The 12,495-nt window shown below is 37.3% G+C and overlaps 1 protein-coding gene across 4 annotated transcripts in view; it reads left to right on the forward strand.

Annotated features, from left to right (window-relative positions):
* The window catches only part of MAP3K20 (mitogen-activated protein kinase kinase kinase 20), a 167,547-nt gene that overhangs the window by 106,489 nt on the left and 48,563 nt on the right, over positions 1 to 12,495 (forward strand). For all 4 annotated transcript variants that reach the window (XM_070242022.1, XM_023622009.2, XM_001499196.6 and 1 more), the window contains 2 exons: positions 2,498 to 2,572; positions 7,306 to 7,412. In XM_070242022.1, the coding sequence (XP_070098123.1) occupies positions 2,498 to 2,572; positions 7,306 to 7,412 (182 nt within the window). The remainder of the gene's footprint in view (positions 1 to 2,497; positions 2,573 to 7,305; positions 7,413 to 12,495) is intronic.

The raw sequence follows: 12,495 nt of genomic DNA on the forward strand, positions 1-12,495 counted from the left end.
CAGAACTCAATTAGTGGTCTTTCAGACCATTCTGGCTGCATAATTTCTATCTTTATAAATACTTAGATTCTCATATAAAATGTGTTTTGTTCTAAGTAGCAAAACTACTATTCTTGATTAACATAGAAATCCTCAAAAAACTTAATCCATTTTTCTTGATGATGATTTAGAAAAAGATAATAAACTTGACTTAAAAATAATTTTTGCATCTTATGTAGAAAATGATGCAAAAAAGAATATGGTCTTTAAAAAATGTCATCACTAATTCAGTGGTTGTGAAATATTTTAATTTTAAATTTGAAACTGTTTTATTTTAAAATATTTAAGTTTTAAGTAGTGTTGCAAACATGATGCTAACATCTGTTATTTCAGAATGTTTTAATGCATTAGGAATGCCCATAGTTGTGTAATTGGGACTTAAATATTTTGGATTCTCTTTTAAAGTACTTTTTAATGCACCAAAATAATCCCTTACAAAAAGTGTCTGAGTCTGGATTTAACTGATATATGACCATGTCAGATAATTTAAAATAATTATGCCTCCTTTTATAATGTCTCAGACGTGATATCTAAAAAAAATCAACATCCATATTCATCTAGTTCACATGTTAGTTCTTGGAAAAATGTTGAGACAAAGTTATATTGAAAATGTTACCCTTTATGAAAAATTATTTTTCATTACACATGGAGTACATTCAGTTGCATAATTGCAATTATTTTCTGTTTTTATTAGTTGCCACCCCCAACGATCTTATATTTTTTTTAGAAAGTAAACACCTAATTTTCCTTTTGATCATCAAAAGGTTTCCAGCTTACATTACAGGAAAATAATGGTACGGTTTACTACATCTTGTTCTGTTGTATGAAATCACGAGACTAGAAGTTAAAAAATGCTTAGCATAGCTTCCAACTTGGAGAGGGTTGTTTTGTTTTGTTTTTGTACTTTGTTTTAAGGTTTTATTTATTTTGGTTTACTTTGATTTTAAAGTTATTTGTAATTCCAAGTATAGATTGTCTGTTTTCTTGCCAAGGAGACTATTTTTCTAGTTTTACACGTAGCCTCCCCCACAGTCCAACTAAGTTCATCTTTAAGTTTTTTATTTGAAAAATTTCTTTGGCAAACAATACTGTAGAAGAAATCTCCCTCGTCCTTCTGAGTGCGGTGGTTGTCAGCTCTGTCTCACCCAGCGCTCTTTTCATAACAGCTGTGTTGACGCTCTCTCTTCCTCCCTGAAGTGAAATTTAGAGGGAGTACAACCTACCTACACACATTGTGTTTTAAGTCAACATAATGCTCCGACTGTAATAGAAAGAAGAAATAAATGAAATATGTATCGCAAGGTATAAACGCTCAGCATGACCACAGAGGAGATAACGGGACAGTTTTAGATGGATAAAAGGAAGTCACCAGCTACACATGCAGAGTAGAATGGGGTTGTAATAATGATTCCGGTACCATAGGCAACACTGTTGTAGGTGACATTTTCCAAAAATCTTGGTAAGGTTATGAATAATGTAAAAACCAATCTGCCCTTGATTTATTTTATTTGGTAGTTGCATTCTTAGAAAGTTCAGTGCATTTTAAAACTGTTCAAAAAATACTTTGTGTTTATTTATAAACCAGAGTTAAGTTCTAGGCTCAGAATATTATAAGCCTCATTGTTCCCTTGTTTTACTTACATGAATGCACATGGAGCATTTGAAGTTTGGTGGAATGCAAGAGAGTTCTTAATCAGGGCTTTCTGATACACTGAAGGATGTCTCACATTCTTGACCTGCTCCAGGTGCAACCCTCCAGTCTTTGAAACAAACACAAATGCCTCCGTAGATTTCTAAGCAGCCTCGAGGGGTACTGCGTGGTCTGCGAGAAACACTACTGTAGAGTGTTAGAACAGGACTGAGCCTCACGTTATAGTCTTTGTTGTACCAAGTCCTTACAGTTTATGAGTTTGACCAAAACTAAGCCATAGTGAGTCATACATTCAGAATGTCTTACTTGCCGATGAGAAAATGCACAGTTCTTTGAAATTATCTTTCTGATCGCCTGTACTGAAGATGTTCTCAGACTTGTACACCTACTGCCAACGCTGAACTCCTTTCCTAGTTGCCAGGCCTGTTTGCATATTTCAGAGTTGCCTATAAAAGCACAGTGGTAGATTTGTGGTTTTAGATTTAGTATTTAAGTTCCAACTTGCCCCTTTCCTACTGTAGTTTCTTTTAGAATTGCTTCTAGATTTTGTTCCATTTGCTGTGCTGAACCTGATTTCTCCACCACGGTGATTCCTCTTGGGAGGAAAAGTATATGTGTCTTTAGAGATCAGATATTACGAATCTAAGCAAAATTCTCACCTGTCATGTATTAATCAATGGAAGCTTTAAATTTAATGTCTCGTTTGTGCTCTTAACTCTTTTATGACTTTTCAATTCGTATTTACTTACGGTCATGAGTAAATCCTTGTTTTATTTCGTTTTGGTGTGTCTTCTTTCTCTATTGTAGAGATTAACCATTCCAAGCAGTTGCCCGAGAAGCTTTGCTGAACTGTTGCGCCAGTGTTGGGAAGCTGATGCCAAGGTTTGTGCACATATGTTCTTCTTGTTGTTAGAATTCTTAATTTCACTTGTTTGTTTGGCTTTGAGTTTTTAAAATTTGGGGTAATAAAATTCATCCCAAAGCAAAGCCAGCCTGCTCCTCCTGTGAGCCCCAGACTGGCTGTTGAGGCTTTCTCTTGACATCTGCTTATCTTGATCCTGAGAAACTCACCATGGGCTTTTGTACAGCACTCTGGCGTTCTTGATTCAATAAAAGGAATTCTGTTCCTTTGTTTTTAATCTTTAATAATAACTGTTGCACTTTCATGTTATAAAAATGGCTAGCACACAGTGCTTATTATATGCCAGGCACTGCTCCAAGCACTTTATGTACATTACCTCATTTATTCCTCAGACTTTCTCTGTGAAATAGGTACTGGTATTATCCTCATTTTACAGATGAAGAACCAGGCACACGGAGGTTAAATAATGAGCTCAAGGCCACACAGCTAGTAAGTGGTGGGGCTGGAGAATGAACCCAAGCAGTGTGATATGTGTCCCTGCTGCTAACCACTACACTATATTGCCTTTCTGACCAAAGGTCAGGCAAAAGCGGCACTTCTGGAGAATCTTGCTATGTTCTCCCTGTCCACTTTCAGTGATGTTTTTTAAACTATGACAATAGAGTTGGAGAAATTCCAAAATTTAGGCTTTCATGTGGTTATCACATTCGAGCATGAACGGCCCATTTCCTTTCCCTGCAAAGATCATTTTAAAAGATCCTCACGTACATACAGAAATATTTATAGATAAAATGATAGGCGAGTCTTGGATTTGCTTTAAAATAAAGTGAAAGGAAACAGATGATAGTATAAACAAGATTGGCCATGACAGTTTTTGAAGCTGAGTGGTATTAGTATGTGGAGGTTCATTGTATTGTTCTCTCTACTTCTGTGAATCTTTGGAAATTTCCAAAATAAAAAGGTAAAAGATAAAGACGATCCTCAGATTCAGCATTAGAATAAGAGAGAGACACTCAAGAAAGGAACTAAAATTTTACACTTAGATTTGTCCAGCTTTTCGTGGAAATTGATGGATTACAAACTGACCTTTTAAATAGAGATCTGAAAAGAAAGACTTAAGAATGGAATTTCATCCTTAATTTAAGCCCAGCTCCAACCTGACCCCCAAGAAGAAGGAATGATGATAACATATAGTCTGTTCTTCTACACGTTTCTCTAGTGGGAATAACTCAAAAACAATTGGTGAGTATGGGAATTGTGTTAATATAATACCGAATTCACACTGAACGATGCAGAATGTTTCCCAGCACGTCCTTCCGCACCACTAAGTGAGGGCAGCTGTGCACCCAGGACAGTAGTGTGCCCAGGACTGCAGCAGGAGACCCCTCCATCCGCGGGCTCCCTGTCGGCCCCGCTGACCCGTGCTTTGTCTCGGAAGAGTTTATTCTTGCTTCTCCGCAGCCTTGTGCGGTTCACCTTTGCCCTGATAACCAGCAGCCTCAATCTTTGCTTTCACTCCTGTTCATCTAACTACCTTCACCCTTTTTTAGAGAGTCCTATATTTACTTAGTATTGGTTTTTTATTAAAGAATTTTATATTGTTTTAAACTGCGTTAGTATTTTTATTTAGGTTTATTATTGTTTTTATTAGTATTCTATAACAGAGTTGCATAGGTTTTGAATGTTCTGCCCTGTCCCTGTTTATGCCCTATTATTTTAGTGTGTGATTTTGCAGAATATGGAGATTTTTAAGCATTAAGAGAAAAGCCTGCACTTTGTGACTAATCCAGTAGAAACTATAAGTGGCTATTTGTAAGCTTGCTCTAGAACATTTACTTTATACTGTTAAAATGATATCAGACTACCCTTTCCATACTCCTTCTACCAGTTATATGTCCATTTGGCATATATAGTAATTTGGCAATGTTTTTCCTCTCTGATACTTAAATAGAAATTTCACCTGAAATTATTTGCATTGAATTAGATTAATGCAACTAGATCTCTCTAATTGTAATTATATTTTAGTATGTAAAGCAGGTTTTGAATTTCTTAATTGGAAACTGTACATTAATTAAAATTCTAAGAATATATATTTATGGTGCATTAATTAAATGATAGTGTAAACGCCTAACACAACATTAGGCCCAGCCGTGAAGGCGGTGTGTCTGTAACATGTAGTAAGGGGACCCTTCTTTAGGACCATAGGAAACTTGGGTTCTAGCCTGGTGAAGTATAAAGAAAGTGTGATTTTTATTTCCTAGATTCATGGCATTTTATTCTGATACAAGTAACACATGCCCCTGTGTTTGATTTGACTATCCACCCAGCCGCAGCCCCCATTCCAGCTCTCACGGTTGATCTCTAGACACACCTTACACACCTTCGTTCCCGGAATGCGCTCTCTTCCTGCTTTCCTCTCTCCCTGCATTACTTCGTCATCAAGCCTCTGCTGGTTATTCTGTTTATCCCAGCCCACACTTAGTACTCCTTTCCCTAAACTACAATCCGGGCTACTTCCTTACCTCGTACTGTTGTATTTTTTTAAATTATCTTTTCTTCATAGATGGGTTGCAGGCTTTCTGAGGGAAGAGAGCTAGTTTTTATATGTTTCTCTAGAGCACCTTACATAAATTTACTAAGTAGATGCCCAATTCGCTGTTGACTCAAGTAGCCAGTCCTGTGCACATATATAGAGCAACAGGTGGTGAAAACATTGTATTTCTTTTTTTTTCAGCCCTTAGACTTTAGAGTATTAACACATAGATTAAAATATTCAGCTCACCTGTAGAAATATGTTCTTTTGCAAGGAGGAGGGGAAATGTATTCAAGAGAAAGCTGACATTAAGTAAATGTCGGGTCATTCCACTGGCACCCTCAGGTGCTCAAAATATTTTATTAAAGAAAAGGAAGTACAGATGGATATTGTTTCAAGTTCTAAAGTCACATTTTTAAATAAGGAAAAAAATAATAGTTAAAACCCTGAGTTTGATCAGAAGTAATATCTTACCCTCACGTGATAAAATATTTTGAAGGATTTAAGAACGTGGTCCCTGGTTCTGTGACTTGTTTCCTGTGTGATACTGGGCAATTTATACTTTTCTGAGACTGATTTTCCTTATCCATAAAATGAAGATAAGAAATAAAGAAATACTCTATGTAGAGGCTTAATAAATGGTCCTAGTTGTGACTTTTTACATAAGCGAAGCCTACATAACACCAAAGGGAGCCTAAGTCCCTCAGAGGAACTTACAGAAGATCCTAGACTAAATGTTGTATCCTGTGACCATAATACTCATAAAATATTATTACCACAAAATTCTGCCTTGTCATTGCTTTTTAATGTCCACTTTGATAATTTCCATCTGAGAGCATAATCTAACTATAAAATTAAGACTTTTCTAGGGATACTTGTCATCCAGTTGCAAAAGAATTTCATCTTTATTTCAAGAATGATTAAATGTTGGGAAAAAATGATTCTTTAAAAATTAATTAGCTCCTCCTGCTGCTTTTCCATGCAAAATGAAAATCCTATATTTGTTACATAATTAGTCCCTGTGAAAACAATTACATTTTTCCTTTTGCAGCCTGACAAATGGTGGGACAAATTAAAATGTGAACAAAGTCAAAAGAAGACAGCATCTTTTTCAAATATCCTACTTAAGGCATTTTCTTTGCTGATCAGAAGGCTTGCTGTACGTCAGTGACATTCAGCTACTCGTGCGCTCTTCTTAAAACACACACACATGGGCACACACACTCCCATGTCCTTAAAATAGCACGGTAATGACAGAACTCAGAATTAATATCCCAGTTTTATATTCCTGAGAAATGAAAAATTTGCCCTTCTTAATGTAGGAAACACTCAAGTCCAGAGAGCAAACTACCTCGACATTCTTCCTTCTTGGTTTTCTTGCTCCTAAATTAAAATGCATGTTTTAATAGCTGCAACTGTAATTTATTCAGGAATGGTATAATTATGAGGCGTGATGAGGAGAGCCTGTGCATCATCCTTTTGTTATCTTTCTCCATTTTTAACCTTTTGTCTCGGCCTTGGCTAGAGCCTAAAGAGACAGACGAGTGTAGTTACTGCTAGCTAAAGAAATACACCTTAACCACTGCCTTGTCCATTTCTAGTAAACAGAACCTTAGGCTTTCCCAGCAACGCAGCTAGTTATGACGTGGAATAAACATTGAGAACATGAGGTTATGATAGCTTTGTAATTGGGAATTTGTCTCTGAGCAACTGGTTCAGGAAATGGTATTAGTTCTGATAGATTGATAAGTAGATTTTCCCCCAACATTTTGTTGTAAAAATTTTCAAACATACAGAAGAGTTGACAGAATTTTACGGTGAAAACTGGCATACCTACCACCCAGCTCTACCATTAACTTTCACTAGACTTGTTTTATCACACAGATTTTTAAAGGACTTCACTTTTGCCTTTTAGGAGTTCTTAATCATACCCAAAAGAGAATTAGTACTTCCCTTACCTAGAGAAAAACTAATTATTCCAACCTTAGGCCACACGATAGAAAAATGACATCTGAGTCTATTCTTATGAATAGCTGGTTGAAAATACGGAATACAGTTCCCCAAACCTGAGCGGTCTGCCCATTGTAAAATAACTAAATCAGGACGTTGCATCATATTGTATTTTGTTATGGTGAGTTGAACTTATTACTATGTGGATTTTCTCTTAAAGTTCTACTTTCTTAAGTCCTAACAAGTGATTATTTATTTTCTCTTCTTCAGAAACGGCCATCTTTCAAGCAGATCATTTCGATTCTGGAGTCTATGTCAAATGACACTAAGCTTTCTGACCAGTGTAACTCCTTCTTGCACAACAAGGCAGAGTGGAGGTAGGTAGGCCTCATCCCCGTGTCCCATCCTCTGGCTTTTAAGGAGCGTGACTGGCTTCAGCAAAGAGGAGAAGCAGAGAACCTGACGGCAGTCCTGATTCACAGCTTAGAAATTGGGGCTTTTGTTTTTGTTTTTGTGTGTGAAAAATTTCTGGAGATCTAATAAGTACCTCCATTTCATATGCAAGAAAAAAGAGTGTTCCTTTAAGCTTGTTGTTTTATCATATGTCTAAGTATTTGGAAAGAATATTGAAATCCTATCTTCTGAGACAAAAGACAGTTACCAGACGTTTCTCTGCGTGCACTCTGTGTTAGGAAGCTTTGGCCTCTGTCCAGTGAGAAATAAAGATACTGTTTGCCTAGAAATTTGCAGAGCACTGTATCTGTTGATGGAGGTGGTAGAGAGACTATAAAAACACTTTTTAAAGAAAACTTTTGATGTTATAAAGCCTATTAAATTTTGTCAAGTGTAAAGCAAATTTAGTAATGAGAAAATTGCATTGTGTGAGTGGAAGAAGTAAGCCGGGGTGAGACATTTCAGCCAGGTCACATGATGCACGAATATAAATAGCATGTTTGGGAGCTCACATTATTCCTCCCTGACTCAGCAGAGAGCTAAGTAACTTCATCTCTCCTCCTGATAGCCAGGGCCGTTAACGTGACGCCTTACGCCACCTGCTGATGCCGGAGGAACACTGCATGCACTCTGAAAATGACGGAGTTGTTTACGCCTATAGACATTTCTTTGGGCTTTCTGGTTGACTGGTGTTTTACCATAACCTTATTTATTTTTATTCTTTTGAAAGCTCTATCTAGGGCCAGAGAGTTAAGTGAATTTTTATTTAGGGATACAAAAGTAATACTGTCTGCTCGGGTCTAGGTGTGAGGGACTTTGTTCTGGGCTGAAATGATAGAAAACCAAACATGTAAGTGATATTTGTTTCCTACAGTAAGAGATCAGCACCCATCTAATCAGATCACTCCCCTTTAAAATCCATTTAAGGGGTTCTTATTACTCAAAGACAAAGACCCATGAGACCCTCTGGACATCTTAAGATGCACCCTTTACATCTTAAGAACATCACTCTGCCCCATAATTTCTGGCTCTCAGTCCCTCAACAAATGCTTATTTCCTCCTCATTCAGAGTCCTTGCAAATGTAGTTTCTTCTGTTTAAATCTCATCCCATTTCAGCAGTGTACCACCCCTGACACCCACACCCGACTACTGGTTATTCAGCTAGCAGCTGAAGCATGTCTCTAAGTGTTTCCTGGCCCCAGTCTAGGTGAGGTCCCATTTTATGTGCTTGGAGAGCTTCTCTCTCGTAGCTGGTACTGCTATGGGAATTAATAAGTAATTCTGCAATTTGTTGTTTACTGTGTGTCTCACTGGCTAAAATGTAAGAGGGTCAGATAATCTCTTTTTTTCGTCACTGTACCTATGGCATCTAGAATGTGCCTTGACCACAGCAATTGCTCAATAAATATTTGGGGAAGGAAATACCATGGGGGTGATACTGTAAAAAGACAATATGATATTACACAAGAGAATATAAATATGTAAGTTAATTTGTTTGCATGACAAGTGTCCTTCTTACATTCATTCACTCAGATATTCATTGAACCTCTGCCTGGGCGAGGTGCCCTTCTAGGCATAGGGGTGTGGTGATGAGCAGAGCAGTCCCGCTTCACATGGATTGTCCAGTATTAACCTATTAAATATAAACATGCAAATAACTATTTCATTACTATTTTGATAAGTATTATGACAGAGAAGTACTGGACATCTGAGAGTATGTAACCATGAAATCTAATCTTGTCTGAGGATATAATAAAAGGATTCCCTGAGGAAATGCTGTTTGATCTGTTATCCGAAGAATTAGTAGGATTTTAACACTCCTAATAACACCCTCGAGATAGGGAGTCCTTAAAAGTATGTCAGCAAAATCAGGAAACGGGGAAAGTTGATAAATTTTCTATATAAAAATGTAAAACCTCCATATGGCCAAAAGCAATACCTATCATAAATAAATTTCCAAAACAAATGCCATACCGTTAGAACTTTTTCTTTTCCCTGTATGACAGATCAGCAGTTTGAAAAGTTTTTGCTCTCAGGACGCCATTACACTCTGAAAATTATTGAGGACTCCAAAGAGCTTCTGTTTAATGAGTTATATCTGTCAGTATTTGTCACATTCAAAATTAGAACTGAGAAAAAATTTAAATATGTATTTATTGTTCATTTAAAAATAATAAATCCTGCTTCTGCATTCAGCCTATGGCACTATCACATGTCATGAAGCCTCTAGAAAAGTCTGTACACTTGTGAGGGAATGAGAGAAGAGAAGGCAAATCATGTCTTAATGTTATTCTGAAAACCAGCTTAACCTCCTCAGTCGTTTGAAAGCTCTCGTGGGTGCCCAGACCACACTTTGAAAACCGTCGTGGTAGACAGAGTTACTGTCTTTAAAATACCATTTTAATTAAAATACCATACTAAAGGACATGAAAAGGCATTTCACAAAAGGAGAAATCAAATGGCCAGTAAACATATGAAACATACTCAGCCTCACTTAGCAATCAAATAAATATGAGGGAATGTAATTCTTTTATCAGATTGGCAAAAATTTGTATTATGAAAATATCCAGTGTTATAAACTCCCTCCCATGTTGCTAGTGGGAAAATACTAGCTTTCCAGAGGACAGTCTGGCAATAAACATCAGACACCTCTACCACAACCACCTCATTCCTAAGAAAATAAATGAGAAGGTTGTCTGGCAATAAACATCAGACACCTCTACCACAACCACCTCATTCCTAAGAAAATAAATGAGAAGGTTGTGCAAGAATGTGTGGACACGTATTTATCACAGCAGTGTTTAGAATTTTAAAGCTGGAAATGGCATAAAGTGTAATAAAAGATTTATTTTTGTTTTTATTTGTTTTTATGGTTTTAAAAAATTATATCCTCATTTACAGAATGATATAGAGCCATTTAGGATAATGCAGATCTGATGAATGATTTAAAAAGAGGCTACAGTCCAGTATGTTTAGAATGATTCCATTTTTTGTAAAATAAACATTTATTTGTGTGTACATCTATGTGTACATAGAGAAAAGTATCAAAAGGTCACTGTTATCATTGGGTAATGAGATTACGGGAGAGTGCTTTATATTTGTATATCTTTATTTTCTACAATAAATCTGGATTGCTGAATAATTAATTTATTAAATGCTTCAAGATGAAAAGATATAGGGAATAAAATTGGTACTACATTAATGTATTTTAGTAAAAGGCGCACGGTTGCCCTGGGGGCTCCCTCATTGTCTCTCTTTCAGGAACTAATGAATCCTGAGGGCTGGAGAGAGAATATAGATCTTTGCCTGAACCACTAAACCACAGTTGGAGAAGCCTCAGAACTGTTTTAACTGAACTTGGCAATTGGTTAAAAACATGGAGAATAATATTAATTAGAATAACAATAATACACAGCTGTCATGTATTACATTCTTACCAGATGCTTGTGCTTTATTTGGATTATCTTTTTTAATCCACATAGCAACCCTAATTTATATCACAGATGAAAAAACCGAGGCCTGGACAGGTTGGGGAACCTGCCCAAGATGATACTGTGCGAGACAGAGCCAGCAGTGGAACCCAGGTGGTCCGATTCCATAGGCCTGCTGTGACACGCATGCTGTGCCGTGCTGTTCCTGGACTTGTGGCCAGTGTGACAATGTCATGCCTTCCACTCGTTAGCATCCCATGCTCACTTGACTAGATTTCTTTTTAGCAAAGAGAAGTATTGCAGGGCATCATCATTTTAGGTTATGATTAAGGCAAAACAACTGTCTCACTCCATATACCAAGTGCCAAAAAGAATTAAATGTTCTGTCAGATCACCTGAGTATGTCAAAGGACAACACATTGAGACCACCCTTCCCTTCCCCCAACTTCTTTCTGGGGCCTGAGACCATGTGACTAGAGTCCAAAGCGCGTGTAGTAAATTCGAGTCACAGTGAAGTCTGATTCCAGTCCTACTCTGGTGTTTCTGGCAAATGCCTGTTTTCTGGTAGAACTCCCTCTACACACAGAGCGGATGGAACTCTAGTTTCAGAATATGAAGTGATTATTCTGAAAATTCTTTTTAAAACTAGGTTAATAAAAACCACATAAAGTATCTTCTTTCCTTTGACCTAATAAGAAAGAAATCTAGTGTCAGACGTTGCCTCTTCATCACATCTTCAGCTTGTTTCTCCTCCCATTGACTTATTAGCAATAATGGCAGTGAGCCTTAAGAACAGAAAATGTGGCATCCAGTTGGTCATGTTTTCAGCTTTCCTTACCCCATAGGAGTGTCCACAGACCCATGGGAACCTGCACTGAGCAAACTTTGTGGTGCTGTGATGGAGCATTCGGATCTGTGTCTCTTGGCAAAACCCTTAGGCGGTTGTCTTCTTCCTTGGTGATCAGAATACTCTCACTGTGGCACACTGTCTTAAAAAGAAAAAACAGAGAGCAAAAAAATTTAATCTTTGCCATTTGGATATTAGCACAAATCATTTAACACATAACACTAAATTTAATATACATCTTGTATATTTATCATGTAATAAATATAATACTGCTGTTTTGACAAATTGACCTTTTATTTCAAAATAAGTTTCTGTCTAATAAAAGAAGTTGATTACAGTTCACTGCCTGTTTTTGGCATATGGAGAATTGATACTAGCTGAAGTCAACCTTAGTTGGATTTGGTTTAGGAGAAAAACCATAATTTTCGTCAACTGAAACACTTAAACTATATTTTTAGAACAGGAAGGTTACATAAGGGCATCAGCAGATGCATTTAGCACAAAACAACGCAGCAGCAAAAACAAAGCGGACAGCCAGGGCAGCAGCTGTCTTTACGCAGCCCTCTGGGTTTGGGGACTCTCATGGCATAACCTCCACCACTGCTGTCAGATCCCTGGGTCTGGGGGAGCAGCGCTGGGAAGCCGGGCCTGAAGAGAGAGATTGAGCAAGCCTATTTACCCCGGCAGTGTTTGTTTTCCTGTGTCGGCCTTCAGCTTACTTAGCTGTT

The sequence above is a fragment of the Equus caballus genome, chromosome 18 (genome assembly GCF_041296265.1).
Source record: "Equus caballus isolate H_3958 breed thoroughbred chromosome 18, TB-T2T, whole genome shotgun sequence".
NCBI lineage: Eukaryota > Metazoa > Chordata > Mammalia > Perissodactyla > Equidae > Equus > Equus caballus.